The sequence below is a fragment of the Takifugu flavidus genome, chromosome 3, assembly GCF_003711565.1.
Source record: "Takifugu flavidus isolate HTHZ2018 chromosome 3, ASM371156v2, whole genome shotgun sequence".
In the NCBI taxonomy this organism is placed as follows: Eukaryota; Metazoa; Chordata; class Actinopteri; order Tetraodontiformes; family Tetraodontidae; genus Takifugu; species Takifugu flavidus.
The window spans coordinates 6,392,404-6,411,268 of record NC_079522.1 but is presented as its reverse complement, the minus strand read 5'-3'; the positions used below and the strand labels follow the sequence as shown (position 1 = coordinate 6,411,268).

Below are 18,865 nucleotides of genomic sequence, written 5' to 3'. Positions count from 1 at the left end.
ATTCCTTATCTAGACGTATCATAAGAACCTGTACTACCTCAGAAATACCAAGAGATTGAACTCCCAACAGGCATGGTGGGCACTCTTTCTTGGTTGCTTCAGGTTCTCCCTCATGTACCACCCAAGCTCCCGCAATGCCAAGCCAGATGCTCTGTCCCACTTGTTTTCGCCTGATCCCTCTCGCTCTGAGCCTAGCTTCATTCTGTCGCCCTTCTGCATCCTGGGAACTGGTTCCTGGCAAGAGCAGAGGAGGTTCCTAGAGGTCCAACGGACCACGCCGGATCCGTGAAACAGGCCTCCCAACCATCTCTTCGTTCCAGACTCGGTCTGTCCTGATGTCCTGCAGTGGGGGCATTTCTCTCAGGTGACCTGCCATCCTGGTCTCACTAGGACCCTACACTTCCTTCGGCAACACTTTTGGTGGCCCTCCATAATCTGAGACACCAGGGCTTTCATCTCAGCGTGTCCCGTGTGTCCCTGGGGAGAGTCCTCCCATCAACCTTCAGCTGGAACCTCAATCCTCTTTAAATTCCACGGCGACCTTGGTCGCATATTGCAGTGGACTTTGTCACCGGTCTCCCCCACTCAGACAGAAACACCTCAAGATGGTGCATAGGTTTTCCAAGTCAGTGCACTTCATCCCTCTTTCCAAACTTCCATCTGCAGTGGAGACGGGTGACCTCCTGGATAGTCATGTCTTTCGTTTTCATAGTTTCCTGAGGAATATTGTGTCTGATCAGGGGCCCCAGTTTACGTCCCGAGTTTGGAAAGCCTTCTGCAACACCCTAGGTGCATCGGTGAGTTGGTGAGAGAGCTGCACAGCTGCAAGAAGGCATGGGGATGGGTCCGCTCTGCCCTCCTACACACTTCCTTACAGTCCCAGAGGCAGGCCAACCATCACCATGTTCCAGTCCCGTCCTATCTACCGGGCCAGAGGGTCTGGCTCTCCTCTAAGGATCTCACCCTCCTCACCCCTCATTTCGTAGGACCATTTGTGATCGACCACATCGTCAACCCCTACTTGGTTCACCTCAATTTGCCTCCATCACTCAAGATTCATCCCACTTTTCTCACATCTTGTCCTAGGTCCCCACGCGCCCCTCACTCGGAGAAACGATCTGCACTTCACGCACCTCACCTTTTCACCACGCTGTGCACAGTCATCATGGTCAGTCAATATTCTTGTTTAAACACCTTCAATCTGTGTGTCTGCTTACAGGTCCTGCCTGACCGGCACACCTAACACGGACTTTAGGTCCGCAATGCAGTTTCAGTAGTTGGTTTAAGGGTGGAGTTAAGCTTCTCAAGGCGAACTACCTTGAGGTGTTGTTGACAGGAAGCACCTGTTGGAAATCTCCATTAGCCACCTATTTAAGGACGGAGTGCCTGTCTGCCAGCGTCAGAGAGTTATCATGTTTCCATGGTAGATCTGACTCCTGTTTCTTCATGTTTGTTAGAACTTGTAGTAACGCTTCTCCCTGCCTGTTCAAGGTCTCCACGTCACCAAGCTGGAGGGAATAACGCACAGGACCAGACTTCGCGTTGGAGCTCTCTGTGCGCCCGGAAGGCTGGACGAGTGTTTCTCCTGCAGTCCACAAGGCCTTTTGAACTGACCTTTTAAGAAAAACCTTGGTGTTGGACACCAATGCTGGACACTGTGTTTTGTCTACTTTTGGGTTCATTAGAAAACCTAGTCATAACAGAACTCTCTGATCAGGATAGACCCAGCAGACCAAGATGCAGTGAGCCGCAAATAACAACACGAGTAATTATTATCATTCTTATTATGTTTGTAATAGACAATTCTTTGGTTTATATAATGATTAGCCCCTGGGATGGATCATTCAGGGCAGCTACCGTTATTTTATTGATATTGGTGTTTTTAACAACCAATAAATATACAAAATTAAGGATGTCTATATTTTAAAATCCCCTATTTAAGTTGTGCAATGAATAAAACAATCCAATGTGTTTCCAGGAACAGGATCATCAATGAGAATATTATTTAGGCTAACTGAGTTTAAATAAAATACAAAACACCTGAAATGATGCTGCAATGAGTTTATTTTATATTCTGAGATCCAGTGTGATTTTTAAGATGAAGATGCCACATTGGACTCTCTTAGGGCAGGAGAGGCCAGCTCCCCCCTCGCAGTCCCCCACCGACTCAGCGTCGACTCCGCTTCGTTGCACCTCCTTTTTCCGCTGTACCACGTGAGCCTTCCATTCCCAAGCGGCGCTCAGGTGAAGCGGGCAGGTGCGATAGTTTTTTGCTACAATGCTCTTTGGTTTCTGATCTTCAGCCGTTGGGCTAAGATTGCCTTTACTGTTCATTTATTATCAGGGAGAGCTGCGCAGTGGGCCACTGCTGTAATTGAGAACCAGACACACGGTTCCGCGCATTTGCGTTCGTTTAAGGATGAGCTCAGGCATGTGTTGGATCATCCGGTTCAGGGTGGAGAGGCGGCGGCTAAACTTCTCTCCTTACGTCAAGGGTCTACATCAGTTGTGAATTTTTCCATCCCGTTTCGCGTTCTGGCTGCATACAGTGGATGGAAAATGGCGTCCTTCGTGACATGTTAAATCAGTTCGTCTTTGTTCACATCAACGACATCTTCTCGGAGACGAGGAAGGAGCACGTTCAGCATGTCCGCCTGGTTCTCCAGCGCCTTCTTGAGGACCCAGTTTACCTCCGCTCCCATTCTGTCACCCGGATCCCAGCCCTCTTCAAAAAGCCGCTGCCTCCTGATCACCAGCGTTTGCTCGTTTCGTCTGTTTTGTGGTAAACATGGATAAATGGCATCTTCTCGTCATTCCTAGCTTTCGGATAACTTTCTCTATTTTCTCACATCTCGTCCTAAGTCCCCACGCGCCCCTCACTCAGAGAAATGATCTGCACTTCATGCACCTCATTTTTTCACCACGCTGTGCACAGTCATCAAGGTCAATTAAAATCTTGTTTAAACACCTTCAATCTGTGTGTCTGCTTACAGGTCCTGCCCGAACGGCACACCTAACACGGACTTTAGGTCCACAAAGCAGTTACAGTAGTTGGATTAAGGACGTAGTCAAGCTTCTCAAGGCGAACTACCTTGGGGTGTTAGTCCGGCAACATCGCCAATCCTCCTGGACAATTCAGTTGGAGCCACGTTGCCTCTAGTGGCCACTTGCTGAAAAGCATGGACTCTTATTTAGGAGCCTTGACGATTTGCAAACTGCTTTTAACACAAAAAATTATCATATAAAAAAAAATGAAAACCAGCTTTTTTCGATTATTTAAACTATACTTTTACTGTTTGTAAAATGACCCAGAGCCTATAATCATGATAATAATAGTGACACAACACCAGTAATTATCATTAATTTGGTAATAGACATTTCTTTGCTGTACATTATGATTAGCCCCTGGGATGGATCATTGAGAGCAGCAACCTTTATTTTATTGATATTGGTGTTTTTAACTCCCCACAAATATACAAACTTAAGGATATCTATATTTTAAAATCCCTTATTTAAGCTGTGCAATGAATAAAACAATCCAATGTGTTTCCAGGAACAGGATCATCAATGAGAATATTATTTAGGCTAACTGTGATTTGTGGTGTGCCGAGTTTAAATAAAATACAAAACACCTGAAATGATGCTGCAATGAGTTTATTTTAGATTTTGAGATCCAGTGTCATTTTAAGATGAAGATGCCACATTGGTTACAGGGTGTATGTTTAGTCACCCTGGTTTGAGGGTCTGGAGACACTTTTTAAGCCTTGCTGATGAGAAAACCAGTGAAGCTGGTGGTTTTACCAATGCCACAGACATGACAACTTTTAGGCAGGACCACAGACACATGGTCTCCTCTCTGAAGTTCCAGACATGCAGTGCTGGAAGCGTTATCAACATGCTGAATCCCTGGCTGGTTACTGTTGAACGCCTTCACGATGGCTTCATCGTTCTTCATCAGAGTCAGCCCCGATTGTTCCCTTTTGTCAGCTTGGTAGGAGAAGCTGAAGCAGTAAAAGCCTGTGACAGGAGCTTTGAAGAGGCCTGTAAGAAGAGAAACTTTGGGTTTTACTTTTTAGGCTCTCAAACCTGACGGAAACTGCCTGATGTGTGTCCATCAGCTGGGGAGTGTGACTAACCTGTACTGATGTCGTACGCCTCCCCCACGTTGGTGATTGCCCTGTTGAAAATCAAAGTTGTGTCTCCCTGAAAGGGTCCAACATTACCTCCTGTCTGTAGGACTGCTGTGAAAAGGACACCTGTAGGAAACAAACACCCTCATGCTGTTATTGTTATTACAGTGTTATATAAAGTACCATATAGAAAGAGAAGCTTCTTCACTCACTCATCTTTTTTGATGGATCAGTCATGATAGAGGTCATCTGCTCTTGGCTCTGTGTCCACAGCTGTTGATCTCAGGCTGTCTGTGGCTGCTTTTATACCATGAGTGATGCCGACTTGTCAGCAGGTCTGACCCAAATGTGCTGATATGTTTCGATGGAAATCTTTGCAATCTCCTCCACCCTGTTCATTGTATTTACTCAAGTTGTTTGGGCCATTATATTTGGAAGTTTTGCACAACAGACAGTTGACAGAAACAGGCTGGCACAGTTCTTCCAGAGCTTGTGGCTGTACCTTGAACAGTTGCCATGTTGAACCCATAGTAATCTTTAGACGTTTAGCTTGTGCTTAGATATTGTCTGTGTAGATTCTCAATCATCCAGGTCATTGTATCCAAGGTAGTTTTCTATGTCAACTGGACTGGGTTTCTTCTCTTGAAGACGTTTCGCCTTCTATCCAGAAGGCTTCTTCAGTTCTGAAATCGCTGGGGAGAGAGCTTGAAAATATATAGCCCTTGTGGACCATCTGCATGCTAATGATCTGGGTGGTCACCTGAGAGTCGTTAGCATGGTCGTTCGTCAGGTTGTTCACCTAGTTTCTGTTGAAACAGAAACAAATGAGGGAAACGAGCACAAAAAAAACAAGCAGTGGAACAAAGCAAAACACATCTGACCTCCACATCCTAACAGCTCCACCTGGTTTGGGAAATGACCTGGACTCTGTTCTGTTGAAACAGAAACTAGGTCCTCGTCGTTGGTCGGGTCGTTCACCCAGTTTCTGTTTAAACAGAAACTGGGTGAACGACCCGACCAACGACCCTGATAACGACTCTCAGGTGACCACCCAGAACATTAGCATGCAGATGGTCCACAAGGGCTATATATTTTCAAGCTCTCCCCCCAGCGATTTCAGAACTGAAGAAGCCTTCTGGATAGAAGGCGAAACATCTTCAAGAGAAGAAACCCAGTCCAGTTGACATAGAAAACTACCTTGGACGCTTAGATATTGTGTTGTTTAATGATTAATACAACTCATGCTTAAAGACCAAGAGTGGAATTCAATGTATGTTTAGCATGGCCTTTCATGAGGACAACTTTATTTTCAATTTTTTTTATTAATTTTTTTTTTAAATAAGTTGCCAGTGAATAAAACTGTAAACCTGTTAAATGCATGACATCAATATAACTTTGTGGTTGCATAACTGCACATTTACTGATGTTTGTAAAAAATGATGAATTCATAAATAACAAAGATGTAAAAGGAAAATAAGTGATGAGACAGTTCAGGCCTTCAGAAATGACCTATAAGATATTAACTGATAGACCTAAACAACCAAATGTGATGATTTTGTTCTTGTGTTCTAGTTTGTTTGAGTGGAGCAGCAACAGTTGAGGTCAATTCTAATCATTGTCCAGTGCTTTTGAATGCTGAAGCTCCAGCCGGAGCATCTCTGGTAAGAGCGATGGAGTCCAGGTCATTTCCCAAACCAGTTGGAGCTGTTAGGATGTGGAGGTCAGATGTGTTTTTTCTTTGTTCCACTGCTTGTTTTTTGTGCTCGTTTCCCTCATTTGTCCAGGCTGGGTGCGGTAGGCAGATTTCTCCAACTCCTCTGTAGTTCCTCACCTGCTGCTCATCAGCTCATCAGGAGCAGCAGTATTTATCTCCAGCTCCTCCACTTGTGAGTTGCCAGTTTGTCGCTTAAACGCCAAGTGTTAATTGCCTACCCGCTCCTGTGCTCGTTCTCTTTGATTTGTTACTCTGATCACCTTTTGTGCAGCCTCACCTGTCACGCTCAGCCTCGTTTCCTGATCCAGCCTGCTCTCGTTTGGGCTGCACCTACAAGTTTTTCTTGGTGCTCTTTCTGTTTTGAATAAACCTTCTTTTGGAAGGACTTTTCTGGTCATGTTCTGCATCGAGGGTTCAGTGTCCTGTTGGGCTTGTGCCATAAAAGGAGAACCCCAGCCCTATGTCTTGCTAGGGCACAAAGTCCAAGCAAATATTTTATGAACTACATTCAACTACTCTTGTGACAAACAGGGTGGAGGAGTTTGGAATGATTTCCAGAAAGACATATCGACATGTTTGGGTCAAACCTGCTGACAAGTCGGCATCACTCATGGTGTAGAAGCAGCCACACGAAGCTTGAGATCAGCAGCTGTGGACACAGAGCCAAGAGCATCTAAGAGCCCACTGGACTGTTTCAAACTCCAAATGTTTTGCCCGGTCACCTTTTTCGTGTTGCAGGCTTGTGTGTTTTTGCACCATCTTCCTCAACAGTTGACCATTCTCCATTTCAAAGCTCCAAAAGAAGACCCTCAGCTTGGTTCAAATTCAAGTTTCCTTCTTTCCATACCGGAATGGTTGATGCATACGGTGCACTGTGATCATCACCGGATCGCATGTATGAAATAAGCTATAAATGGGAATAAAACAGGGATAATATCGACACGGGAGTCTTTACTATAGAACAAAACCAAAAGAAAACTTGTGACACTGTTGTGGTCCAGGATTCCCAGTTGTGTTTTTTCTGCAGGGGGCGTGGTGGAGCCATGCTCCGGCCACCTGTTGGCGCACCTGCAGGACATCAGCAATCAGCCGCCTATTTAAGGTCTAAGACTCCAGCCTACCAGCGTCGGAGGATTTTTGTGTGACTTGATATTTCTGGTGTCTCTGTTGGTTTTGAAGATTCTTGTGGCTCCACGCTGGAGCTCTTTGTGTGCACCCTGTTAAGCTCGAGAGGACTGGCGGTCAAGTGTGGCGGAACCCAAAGAAGGCAGACAGACACGGGAATTAAAAGTAAACTCAGACGGTTTAATGAAGCAAAAAAACAGGAGGGAAGAAACTAAATGAGGAGAGAGGCCGAGACAAACTATAGGTGCGTGATGCGGCAGACGAACCAAGTCCGAGATCCAGGGGCAAGAGTCCGTGGGGGAGTCCAAGTGTCCAGAGGCCAGGAGAATCCGTCCGAGGAAGGGGAAGAGGAAGAGGTCAGAGGAAGAGGGGCTAGGAAGGTTGTAGAGGAGCCGGGGGAGACGCTGGAGAATGCTGGGAGTCGCAGGGAGTCGCTGGGGAGCCTGGAGAGATGCTGGGTCGACGGGAAGTGTTGCCAAAAACATCAGTAAGATCAAGCACTGGCCTGAGTGCATAGGGGCCTTTTATGGGTGCAGAGTCGTTTGGGCGGATTGGGTGCAGCTGAAGGAGAGGGCCCAGGTGGTGGTGATTGAGCTGATTGCCCAGGAGGAGGTGGGCCAGAGTAGGAGTCACAACAGTACCCCCCCCCCCCCCCCCCCTACGGGAGGCACCGGACGACCACCCAGGAGCATCCGGGTGGTCTCGGTAGAAGTCTTCGAGGAGGGAGGGGTCAGCGAGATAGGATGGGGCACCCACCCTCTCTGGTCTTCGGGGCCGTAACCCACCCAATCCACCAGGTACTGGAAGCCCCTTCCCCGTCGGCGGACCGCCAGCAGCTTGTTAACGCTCCACACCGGCTCTCCGTCCGACAGGACCTGTGGGGGAGGTGGAGTCGGAGCAGGAGGGACAGGGGGCTGGTGGAGAAGGGTTTAATGAGCGAGACGTGGAAGACCGGGTGAACCTTGAGGGCGGCAGGGAGATCCAAACGGACTGCAGAGGGGTTGATGATGCTGCAGATGGTGTAGGGACCGATGTAGCGGGGGTTCAGTTTCTGGAGGAAGTCTGCGAGGTCTGGAGGGGGAGGTCCCGGGCCAACAGCCAGACCTTCTGGCCAGGCCGGTAAGCAGGGGCCGGCCTCCTTCGCCGGTTGGCCAAACGCCGGGACTGCTCAGTGGCCCGCAAGATGGCTTTGCGGGCAGTCTTCCAGATGCGCCGACATCGGCGGAGATGGGCCCTGATAGACGGCACTGCGATCTCCAGCTCCTGCTGGGGGAACAGAGGGGGTTGGTAGCCCAGGAAACATTGAAAGGGGGACATACCAGTAGCAGAGCTCTCCATGGCGTTGAGGGAGTATTCCACCCACGGCAGGAACTTGGACCAGGAGGCAGGATTGCTGGTGGTCACGCAGCGCAGGGCCGCCTCCAAAGCCTGGTTGGCCCGTTCGGCTTGTCCGTTGGACTGGGGGTGGTACCCAGAGGACAGGCTGACCGTGGCCCCAATCCCCTTGCAGAAGGCCTGCCACACCCTAGAAGTGAATTGGGGGCCACGGTCAGAGACCACGTCAAGGGGGATCCCGTGGAGACGTACGACGTGGGAGACCAGGAGTTCAGCAGTTTCTGCAGCGGAAGGGAGTTTGGGGAGAGCGACAAAGTGGACCCCCTTGGAGAAGCGGTCCACAATGGTCAGGATGGTGTCGTTCCCCTGCGAGACGGGGAGGCCCGTCACAAAATCCAGGGCTATGTGAGACCAGGGTCGACTGGGGACGGGAAGGGGGTGCAGAAGGCCTGCTGGCGAGCGATGGGAGGCCTTGCTGCGGGCACAGACCGTGCAGGCGCCCACAAACTCCCGAACATCCTCTTGGAGGTTGGGCCACCAGAAGCGCCGCTGCACAAACTCCGCCGTCCGACGCACGCCAGGATGGCAGGCGAAACAACTGGAGTGGCCCCACTCTAGCACCTGCGGCCGGACGGAGGAAGGCACGAACATTCGGTCCTGAGGCCCGTTCCCAGGATCTGGCTCGTCTCTCTGGGCTTGCTCGACGGCCGTCTCGATCGGCCAGGAGATGACCCCTATGACCTGGGCCGGGGGAACGATGGTGTCAGGGTCCCTGGGGGCGCCGGGGAATTCCTCCGGAAACTGGCGGGAGAGGGCATCAGCCCGGATATTCTTGGAACCTGGACGGAAAGTGAGGGTGAAGTCAAACCGACTGAAGAAGAGAGCCCAGCGGCCCTGTCTGGGATTGAGTCTCTTGGCCGTTCTCACATAGGTCAAGTTCTTATGGTCCGACCACACAAGGAACGGGTGTCTTGCTCCCTCCAGCCAGTGTCTCCACTCCACCAAGGCTCCATAGACCGCCAGAAGTTCCCTGTTGCCCACATCGTAATTTCGTTCAGCCGGATCAAACGGCGGGAAAAGTAGGCACATGGGTGAATCTTCTGGTCTGCCTCGGACCGCTGGGAGAGGACTGCCCCGATGCCCGCGTCCGAAGCATCGACCTCGACGATGAACTGCCGAGCGGGGTCTGGATGGGCGAGCACTGGAGCCGTCGTGAACCTGTCCTTGAGGGCCGAGAAGGCGGTCTCAGCCTCCGGTGTCCAGGTGAAAGGGCGCGAGGTGGAGGTGAGAGCGAAGAGAGGGGCAGCCACTTGGCTGAACCCTTTGATGAACCGCCGGATGAACCCGGCGAACCCAAGGAACCGGCGAAGCTGAGTGCGGTCGGTGGGGCGTGGCCACTCCACCACAGCCTGGATCTTGGCCGGATCTGCGCGCACCCGCCCCTCCTCCACGATGTAGCCGAGGTACCACCACACTGAGGCGGAGTGGAAGACGCACTTCTCGGCTTTGATGAAGAGTCGGTTCTCCAAAAGCCGTTGGAGGACCAGGCGAACATGCTGGTGGTGCTCCTCCATGGTGCGGGAGAAGATCAAGATGTCGTCCAAGTAGACCACCACAAAGACGTTGATCATGTCTCGGAGCACGTCGTTGACCAACTCCTGGAAGACAGCGGGGGCGTTGGAGAGGCCGAAGGGCATGACCAGGTATTCGAAGTGCCCGAGGTGAGTGTTGAAGGCGGTCTTCCATTCGTCCCCTTTCCTGATCCGCACCAAGTGGTAAGCGTTGCGGAGGTCTAACTTGGTGAACACCCGGGCATGAGTGAGAGGCTCGAACGTGGAACTCATAAGGGGAAGAGGGTACTTATTCTTAACGGTGATGTTGTTAAGTTTGCGGAAGTCGATGCAGGGCCTCAGGCCGCCATCCTTCTTGGCTACAAAGAAGAAACCTGCTGCTAAGGGGGATGAAGATGGTCTTATGATACCAGAGGCAAGGGATTCTGTGATGTAATTGCGCATCACCTCCTTCTCTGGGATGGAGAGATTGTAAAGTCGACCCGTGGGGTAGGGAGCCCGGGGGGGAGGGTCGATGGGGCAATCATAGGGCCGGTGAGGGGGAAGGGACAGAGCATTGTCCTTACTGAACACTGGGGCTAAATCATGGTAGATAGGGGGAACACCAGTGAGATCCGGGGGAGTGAGCGCGGGCCTGGGATTACTGGATGGAGAGGGGGCGGAGCGAAGGCAGTTGGCGTGACAGGCCACGCTCCACCCCAGGATCCGACCCGAAGCCCATGAGATGTGGGGGTCGTGCCTTTCCAACCACGGTCTTCCTAACACGAGTGGAGCGGTGGGGGCGTGCAAAACCAGGAAACGTGTACTCTCTATGTGATTACCCGAGAGTGTTAGGGTGAGTGGGATGGTGCGATGCGTGATGTTACCCAGAGAGCCATCGATCGCCTGGGGGGACAGGGAGCGATCGAGAGGAACCAGGGGAATGCCAGCTTGACGCGCGAGAGAAAAGTCCATCAGGGACTCATCAGCCCCAGAGTCAATGAGAACACTCACCGGAATAGATTCCTTATCCCAGGAGAGGGTTGCGGGGAAGAGGCGGTTGTGTTGCTCGGTGGGTTGGGGAATCACAGCTCGGCTCACCAGTACTCCCCCTACTGGTGAGCAGGCCCTTTTGGTCGGACGGGGCAGGCTTGGATGAAGTGGCCGTTGTTTCCGCAGTACAGGCACAACTGGTCTCGGAGTCTTTGCTCCCGCTCCTGCCGTGAGAGACGGGACCGCCGATCTGCATGGGTTCCTCTCCGGCTCTGGGGAAGGAGTGAGCTGGGGATTGCAGGGGATGTGAGGAGGCGGGGCGGCAGTGCTGGTAGGGGAGAAGTCAGGGGCAGAGGAAGTGCGGTGGGAGAGTTGGCGGGTAGAACCGCCCCCACGTTGGGCGCGCTCCTGGCGGCGCTCCCGTAGTCGTTCATCCATCTGGAGCGAGAGGGTGATCAGCTCGTTGAGTGACGAGGGGCGGTCCCTCACAATCAGGTCCTTGATTGCCTCACTCAGGCCCCGTCGATAGGCGCTACGGAGCGCGGTCTTGCCCCAGCGGCTCTCTGCAGCCAGGATGCGGAACTCAAGGGTGTACTCCGCAACTGACCGTGACCCCTGCTGGAGAGCGAGCAGACGACTCGCGGTGTCTTCACCGTAGGTGGGGTGCTCGAACACAGCCTTGAACTCCCGTCGAAAGGCGCTGTAGTCTGAGGAGAGGCGGGGGTCCAGGTCGACGGCAGCTATGGCCCAGCTCAATGCCTTGTCGGCCAGGAGGGAGGTTATAAATCCAACCTTGGCCTCGTCGGAAACAAATCTGGAGGGCTGATGGCGGAAGAGCAGCTCACATTGGTGGAGGAACCCCTTGCCCAGGTCGAAATCCCCGCCGAACACACGGGGGCTGGCAAGGTTGGGCTCGGCTCGGGGAGAAAGCGGGAGAGATGGTTCTGATGGAGCAGCCCCACCGGGGTCGCTGCCTAGCTTCTGCAGAATGGAAGCCAAAACGATTGCCATGGCGGACATCTGGTTGGAGAGGGCGGACAGGGTACTGGAGGTGGTCTGGGAGGAGCTCTGGAGCTTGGAAATCTCCATTAGCCACCTATTTAAGGACGGAGTGCCTGTCTGCCAGCGTCAGAGAGTTATCATGTTTCCATGGTAGATCTGACTCCTGTTTCTTCATGTTTGTTAGAACTTGTAGTAACGCTTCTCCCTGCCTGTTCAAGGTCTCCACGTCACCAAGCTGGAGGGAATAACGCACAGGACCAGACTTCGCGTTGGAGCTCTCTGTGCGCCCGGAAGGCTGGACGAGTGTTTCTCCTGCAGTCCACAAGGCCTTTTGAACTGACCTTTTAAGAAAAACCTTGGTGTTGGACACCAATGCTGGACACTGTGTTTTGTCTACTTTTGGGTTCATTAGAAAACCTAGTCATAACAGAACTCTCTGATCAGGATAGACCCAGCAGACCAAGATGCAGTGAGCCGCAAATAACAACACGAGTAATTATTATCATTCTTATTATGTTTGTAATAGACAATTCTTTGGTTTATATAATGATTAGCCCCTGGGATGGATCATTCAGGGCAGCTACCGTTATTTTATTGATATTGGTGTTTTTAACAACCAATAAATATACAAAATTAAGGATGTCTATATTTTAAAATCCCCTATTTAAGTTGTGCAATGAATAAAACAATCCAATGTGTTTCCAGGAACAGGATCATCAATGAATATTATTTAGGCTAACTGAGTTTAAATAAAATACAAAACACCTGAAATGATGCTGCAATGAGTTTATTTTATATTCTGAGATCCAGTGTGATTTTTAAGATGAAGATGCCACATTGGACTCTCTTAGGGCAGGAGAGGCCAGCTCCCCCCTCGCAGTCCCCCACCGACTCAGCGTCGACTCCGCTTCGTTGCACCTCCTTTTTCCGCTGTACCACGTGAGCCTTCCATTCCCAAGCGGCGCTCAGGTGAAGCGGGCAGGTGCGATAGTTTTTTGCTACAATGCTCTTTGGTTTCTGATCTTCAGCCGTTGGGCTAAGATTGCCTTTACTGTTCATTTATTATCAGGGAGAGCTGCGCAGTGGGCCACTGCTGTAATTGAGAACCAGACACACGGTTCCGCGCATTTGCGTTCGTTTAAGGATGAGCTCAGGCATGTGTTGGATCATCCGGTTCAGGGTGGAGAGGCGGCGGCTAAACTTCTCTCCTTACGTCAAGGGTCTACATCAGTTGTGAATTTTTCCATCCCGTTTCGCGTTCTGGCTGCATACAGTGGATGGAAAATGGCGTCCTTCGTGACATGTTAAATCAGTTCGTCTTTGTTCACATCAACGACATCTTCTCGGAGACGAGGAAGGAGCACGTTCAGCATGTCCGCCTGGTTCTCCAGCGCCTTCTTGAGGACCCAGTTTACCTCCGCTCCCATTCTGTCACCCGGATCCCAGCCCTCTTCAAAAAGCCGCTGCCTCCTGATCACCAGCGTTTGCTCGTTTCGTCTGTTTTGTGGTAAACATGGATAAATGGCATCTTCTCGTCATTCCTAGCTTTCGGATAACTTTCTCTATTTTCTCACATCTCGTCCTAAGTCCCCACGCGCCCCTCACTCAGAGAAATGATCTGCACTTCATGCATCTCACTTTTTCACCACGCTGTGCACAGTCATCAAGGTCAATTAAAATCTTGTTTAAACACCTTCAATCTGTGTGTCTGCTTACAGGTCCTGCCCGAACGGCACACCTAGCACGGACTTTAGGTCCACAAAGCAGTTACAGTAGTTGGATTAAGGACGTAGTCAAGCTTCTCAAGGCGAACTACCTTGGGGTGTTAGTCCGGCAACATCGCCAATCCTCCTGGACAATTCAGTTGGAGCCACGTTGCCTCTAGTGGCCACTTGCTGAAAAGCATGGACTCTTATTTAGGAGCCTTGACGATTTGCAAACTGCTTTTAAACACAAAAATTATCATATAAAAAAAAATGAAAACCAGCTTTATTGGATTATTTAAACTATACTTTTACTGTTTGTAAAATGACCCAGAGCCTATAATCATGATAATAATAGTGACACAACACCAGTAATTATCATTAATTTGGTAATAGACATTTCTTTGCTGTACATTATGATTAGCCCCTGGGATGGATCATTGAGAGCAGCAACCTTTATTTTATTGATATTGGTGTTTTTAACTCCCCACAATATACAAACTTAAGGATATCTATATTTTAAAATCCCTTATTTAAGCTGTGCAATGAATAAAACAATCCAATGTGTTTCCAGGAACAGGATCATCAGTGAGAATATTATTTAGGCTAACTGTGATTTGTGGTGTGTGCCGAGTTTAAATAAAATACAAAACACCTGAAATGATGCTGCAATGAGTTTATTTTAGATTTTGAGATCCAGTGTCATTTTAAGATGAAGATGCCACATTGGTTACAGGGTGTATGTTTAGTCACCCTGGTTTGAGGGTCTGGAGACACTTTTTAAGCCTTGCTGATGAGAAAACCAGTGAAGCTGGTGGTTTTACCAATGCCACAGACATGACAACTTTTAGGCAGGACCACAGACACATGGTCTCCTCTCTGAAGTTCCAGACATGCAGTGCTGGAAGCGTTATCAACATGCTGAATCCCTGGCTGGTTACTGTTGAACGCCTTCACGATGGCTTCATCGTTCTTCATCAGAGTCAGCCCCGATTGTTCCCTTTTGTCAGCTTGGTAGGAGAAGCTGAAGCAGTAAAAGCCTGTGACAGGAGCTTTGAAGAGGCCTGTAAGAAGAGAAACTTTGGGTTTTACTTTTTAGGCTCTCAAACCTGACGGAAACTGCCTGATGTGTGTCCATCAGCTGGGGAGTGTGACTAACCTGTACTGATGTCGTACGCCTCCCCCACGTTGGTGATTGCCCTGTTGAAAATCAAAGTTGTGTCTCCCTGAAAGGGTCCAACATTACCTCCTGTCTGTAGGACTGCTGTGAAAAGGACACCTGTAGGAAACAAACACCCTCATGCTGTTATTGTTATTACAGTGTTATATAAAGTACCATATAGAAAGAGAAGCTTCTTCACTCACTCATCTTTTTTGATGGATCAGTCATGATAGAGGTCATCTGCTCTTGGCTCTGTGTCCACAGCTGTTGATCTCAGGCTGTCTGTGGCTGCTTTTATACCATGAGTGATGCCGACTTGTCAGCAGGTCTGACCCAAATGTGCTGATATGTTTCGATGGAAATCTTTGCAATCTCCTCCACCCTGTTCATTGTATTTACTCAAGTTGTTTGGGCCATTATATTTGGAAGTTTTGCACAACAGACAGTTGACAGAAACAGGCTGGCACAGTTCTTCAGAGCTTGTGGCTGTACCTTGAACAGTTGCCATGTTGAACCCATAGTAATCTTTAGACGTTTAGCTTGTGCTTAGATATTGTCTGTGTAGATTCTCAATCATCCAGGTCATTGTATCCAAGGTAGTTTTCTATGTCAACTGGACTGGGTTTCTTCTCTTGAAGACGTTTCGCCTTCTATCCAGAAGGCTTCTTCAGTTCTGAAATCGCTGGGGAGAGAGCTTGAAAATATATAGCCCTTGTGGACCATCTGCATGCTAATGATCTGGGTGGTCACCTGAGAGTCGTTAGCATGGTCGTTCGTCAGGTTGTTCACCTAGTTTCTGTTGAAACAGAAACAAATGAGGGAAACGAGCACAAAAAAAACAAGCAGTGGAACAAAGCAAAAACACATCTGACCTCCACATCCTAACAGCTCCACCTGGTTTGGGAAATGACCTGGACTCTGTTCTGTTGAAACAGAAACTAGGTCCTCGTCGTTGGTCGGGTCGTTCACCCAGTTTCTGTTTAAACAGAAACTGGGTGAACGACCCGACCAACGACCCTGATAACGACTCTCAGGTGACCACCCAGAACATTAGCATGCAGATGGTCCACAAGGGCTATATATTTTCAAGCTCTCCCCCCAGCGATTTCAGAACTGAAGAAGCCTTCTGGATAGAAGGCGAAACATCTTCAAGAGAAGAAACCCAGTCCAGTTGACATAGAAAACTACCTTGGACGCTTAGATATTGTGTTGTTGTTTAATGATTAATACAACTCATGCTTAAAGACCAAGAGTGGAATTCAATGTATGTTTAGCATGGCCCTTCATGAGGACAACTTTATTTTCAATTTTTTTTATTAATTTTTTTTTTAAATAAGTTGCCAGTGAATAAAACTGTAAACCTGTTAAATGCATGACATCAATATAACTTTGTGGTGCATAACTGCACATTTACTGATGTTTGTAAAAAATGATGAAATCATAAATAACAAAGATGTAAAAGGAAAATAAGTGATGAGACAGTTCAGGCCTTCAGAAATGACCTATAAGATATTAACTGATAGACCTAAACAACCAAATGTGATGATTTTGTTCTTGTGTTCTAGTTTGTTTTGAGTGGAGCAGCAACAGTTGAGGTCAATTCTAATCATTGTCCAGTGCTTTTGAATGCTGAAGCTCCAGCCGGAGCATCTCTGGTAAGAGCGATGGAGTCCAGGTCATTTCCCAAACCAGTTGGAGCTGTTAGGATGTGGAGGTCAGATGTGTTTTTTCTTTGTTCCACTGCTTGTTTTTTGTGCTCGTTTCCCTCATTTGTCCAGGCTGGGTGCGGTAGGCAGATTTCTCCAACTCCTCTGTAGTTCCTCACCTGCTGCTCATCAGCTCATCAGGAGCAGCAGTATTTATCTCCAGCTCCTCCACTTGTGAGTTGCCAGTTTGTCGCTTAAACGCCAAGTGTTAATTGCCTACCCGCTCCTGTGCTCGTTCTCTTTGATTTGTTACTCTGATCACCTTTTGTGCAGCCTCACCTGTCACGCTCAGCCTCGTTTCCTGATCCAGCCTGCTCTCGTTGGGCTGCACCTACAAGTTTTTCTTGGTGCTCTTTCTGTTTTGAATAAACCTTCTTTTGGAAGGACTTTTCTGGTCATGTTCTGCATCGAGGGTTCAGTGTCCTGTTGGGCTTGTGCCATAAAAGGAGAACCCCAGCCCTATGTCTTGCTAGGGCACAAAGTCCAAGCAAATATTTTATGAACTACATTCAACTACTCTTGTGACAAACAGGGTGGAGGAGTTTGGAATGATTTCCAGAAAGACATATCGACATGTTTGGGTCAAACCTGCTGACAAGTCGGCATCACTCATGGTGTAGAAGCAGCCACACGAAGCTTGAGATCAGCAGCTGTGGACACAGAGCCAAGAGCATCTAAGAGCCCACTGGACTGTTTCAAACTCCAAATGTTTTGCCCGGTCACCTTTCGTGTTGCAGGCTTGTGTGTTTTTGCACCATCTTCCTCAACAGTTGACCATTCTCCCATTTCAAAGCTCCAAAAGAAGACCCTCAGCTTGGTTCAAATTCAAGTTTCCTTCTTTCCATACCGGAATGGTTGATGCATACGGTGCACTGTGATCATCACCGGATCGCATGTATGAAATAAGCTATAAATGGGAATAAAACAGGGATAATATCGACACGGGAGTCTTTACTATAGAACAAAACCAAAAGAAAACTTGTGACACTGTTGTGGTCCAGGATTCCCAGTTGTGTTTTTTCTGCAGGGGGCGTGGTGGAGCCATGCTCCGGCCACCTGTTGGCGCACCTGCAGGACATCAGCAATCAGCCGCCTATTTAAGGTCTAAGACTCCAGCCTACCAGCGTCGGAGGATTTTTGTGTGACTTGATATTTCTGGTGTCTCTGTTGGTTTTGAAGATTCTTGTGTGCTCCACGCTGGAGCTCTTTGTGTGCACCCTGTTAAGCTCGAGAGGACTGGCGGTCAAGTGTGGCGGAACCCCAAAGAAGGCAGACAGACACGGGAATTAAAAGTAAACTCAGACGGTTTAATGAAGCAAAAAAACAGGAGGGAAGAAACTAAATGAGGAGAGAGGCCGAGACAAACTATAGGTGCGTGATGCGGCAGACGAACCAAGTCCGAGATCCAGGGGCAAGAGTCCGTGGGGGAGTCCAAGTGTCCAGAGGCCAGGAGAAATCCGTCCGAGGAAGGGGAAGAGGAAGAGGTCAGAGGAAGAGGGGCTAGGAAGGTTGTAGAGGAGCCGGGGGAGACGCTGGAGAACGCTGGGAGTCGCAGGGAGTCGCTGGGGAGCCTGGAGAGATGCTGGGTCGACGGGAAGTGTTGCCAAAAACATCAGTAAGATCAAGCACTGGCCTGAGTGCATAGGGGCCTTTTATGGGTGCAGAGTCGTTTGGGCGGATTGGGTGCAGCTGAAGGAGAGGGCCCAGGTGGTGGTGATTGAGCTGATTGCCCAGGAGGAGGTGGGGCCAGAGTAGGAGTCACAACAGTACCCCCCCCCCCCCCCCCCCCCTTACGGGAGGCACCGGACGACCACCCAGGAGCATCCGGGTGGTCTCGGTAGAAGTCTTCGAGGAGGGAGGGGTCAGCGAGATAGGATGGGGGCACCCAGCTCTGGTCTTCGGGGCCGTAACCCACCCAATCCACCAGGTACTGAAAGCCCCTTCCCCGTCGGCGGACCGCCAGCAGCTTGTTAACGCTCCACACCGGCTCTCCGTCCGACAGGACCTGTGGGGGAGGTGGAGTCGGAGCAGGAGGGGACAGGGGGCTGGTGGAGAAGGGTTTAATGAGCGAGACGTGGAAGACCGGGTGAACCTTGAGGGCGGCAGGGAGATCCAAACGGACTGCAGAGGGGTTGATGATGCTGCAGATGGTGTAGGGACCGATGTAGCGGGGGTTCAGTTTTCTGGAGGAAGTCTGCGAGGTCTGGAGGGGGAGGTCCCGGGCCAACAGCCAGACCTTCTGGCCAGGCCGGTAAGCAGGGGCCGGCCTCCTTCGCCGGTTGGCCAAACGCCGGGACTGCTCAGTGGCCCGCAAGATGGCTTTGCGGGCAGTCTTCCAGATGCGCCGACATCGGCGGAGATGGGCCCTGATAGACGGCACTGCGATCTCCAGCTCCTGGTGGGGGACTGCGAGGGGGGAGCTGGCCTCTCCTGCCCAAAGAGAGT

The 18,865-nt window shown here is 49.9% G+C and overlaps 2 protein-coding genes and 1 long non-coding RNA gene across 5 annotated transcripts; 1 reads left to right on the top strand and 2 right to left on the bottom strand.

Moving 5' to 3' along the window:
* Positions 1 to 3,638: 3,638 nt before the first annotated feature.
* On the bottom strand, positions 3,639 to 4,608 carry LOC130523268 (complement C1q tumor necrosis factor-related protein 3-like). Of its 2 annotated transcripts, none has more exons than XM_057028398.1 (3): positions 4,343 to 4,608; positions 4,137 to 4,256; positions 3,639 to 4,056 (listed from the first exon to the last, which is right to left on the bottom strand). In XM_057028398.1, the coding sequence occupies exons 1-3, from the start codon at positions 4,377 to 4,379 to the stop codon at positions 3,758 to 3,760; spliced, it is 456 nt and encodes a 151-aa protein (XP_056884378.1). In that variant the 5' UTR covers positions 4,380 to 4,608; the 3' UTR covers positions 3,639 to 3,757. The 2 variants fall into 2 exon arrangements, with proteins under 2 accessions (XP_056884378.1, XP_056884379.1); XM_057028399.1 differs by having other exon boundaries at positions 3,639 to 4,041; positions 4,343 to 4,602.
* A 7,319-nt stretch (positions 4,609 to 11,927) lies between these two features.
* On the top strand, positions 11,928 to 14,411 carry LOC130523282 (uncharacterized). Its single transcript, XR_008949858.1, has 3 exons — positions 11,928 to 11,999; positions 12,068 to 12,660; positions 14,253 to 14,411. It is a non-coding gene; the product is annotated as an uncharacterized LOC130523282 (long non-coding RNA).
* Positions 14,214 to 15,535, bottom strand: LOC130523267 (complement C1q tumor necrosis factor-related protein 3-like). 2 transcript variants are annotated; one of them, XM_057028395.1, is made up of 3 exons: positions 14,918 to 15,535; positions 14,712 to 14,831; positions 14,214 to 14,631 (listed from the first exon to the last, which is right to left on the bottom strand). In XM_057028395.1, the coding sequence occupies exons 1-3, from the start codon at positions 14,952 to 14,954 to the stop codon at positions 14,333 to 14,335; spliced, it is 456 nt and encodes a 151-aa protein (XP_056884375.1). In that variant the 5' UTR covers positions 14,955 to 15,535; the 3' UTR covers positions 14,214 to 14,332. The 2 variants fall into 2 exon arrangements, with proteins under 2 accessions (XP_056884375.1, XP_056884377.1); XM_057028397.1 differs by having other exon boundaries at positions 14,214 to 14,616; positions 14,918 to 15,519.
* Between the last annotated feature and the right edge of the window lie 3,330 nt (positions 15,536 to 18,865).

What these genes read in the sequence shown, in the direction of transcription:
- LOC130523268 (XM_057028398.1), bottom strand. Translation starts at nt 4,379, where the DNA reads ATGACCTCTATCATGACTGATCCATCAAAAAAGATGA. An exon ending in TGATCCATCAAAAAAGATGA is followed by an intron (nt 4,257 to 4,342) that starts GTGAGTGAAGAA and finishes TGTTTCCTACAG; the next exon opens with GTGTCCTTTTCACAGCAGTC. An exon ending in GGCGTACGACATCAGTACAG is followed by an intron (nt 4,057 to 4,136) that starts GTTAGTCACACT and finishes TAAAACCCAAAG; the next exon opens with TTTCTCTTCTTACAGGCCTC.
- LOC130523267 (XM_057028395.1), bottom strand. Translation starts at nt 14,954, where the DNA reads ATGACCTCTATCATGACTGATCCATCAAAAAAGATGA. An exon ending in TGATCCATCAAAAAAGATGA is followed by an intron (nt 14,832 to 14,917) that starts GTGAGTGAAGAA and finishes TGTTTCCTACAG; the next exon opens with GTGTCCTTTTCACAGCAGTC. An exon ending in GGCGTACGACATCAGTACAG is followed by an intron (nt 14,632 to 14,711) that starts GTTAGTCACACT and finishes TAAAACCCAAAG; the next exon opens with TTTCTCTTCTTACAGGCCTC.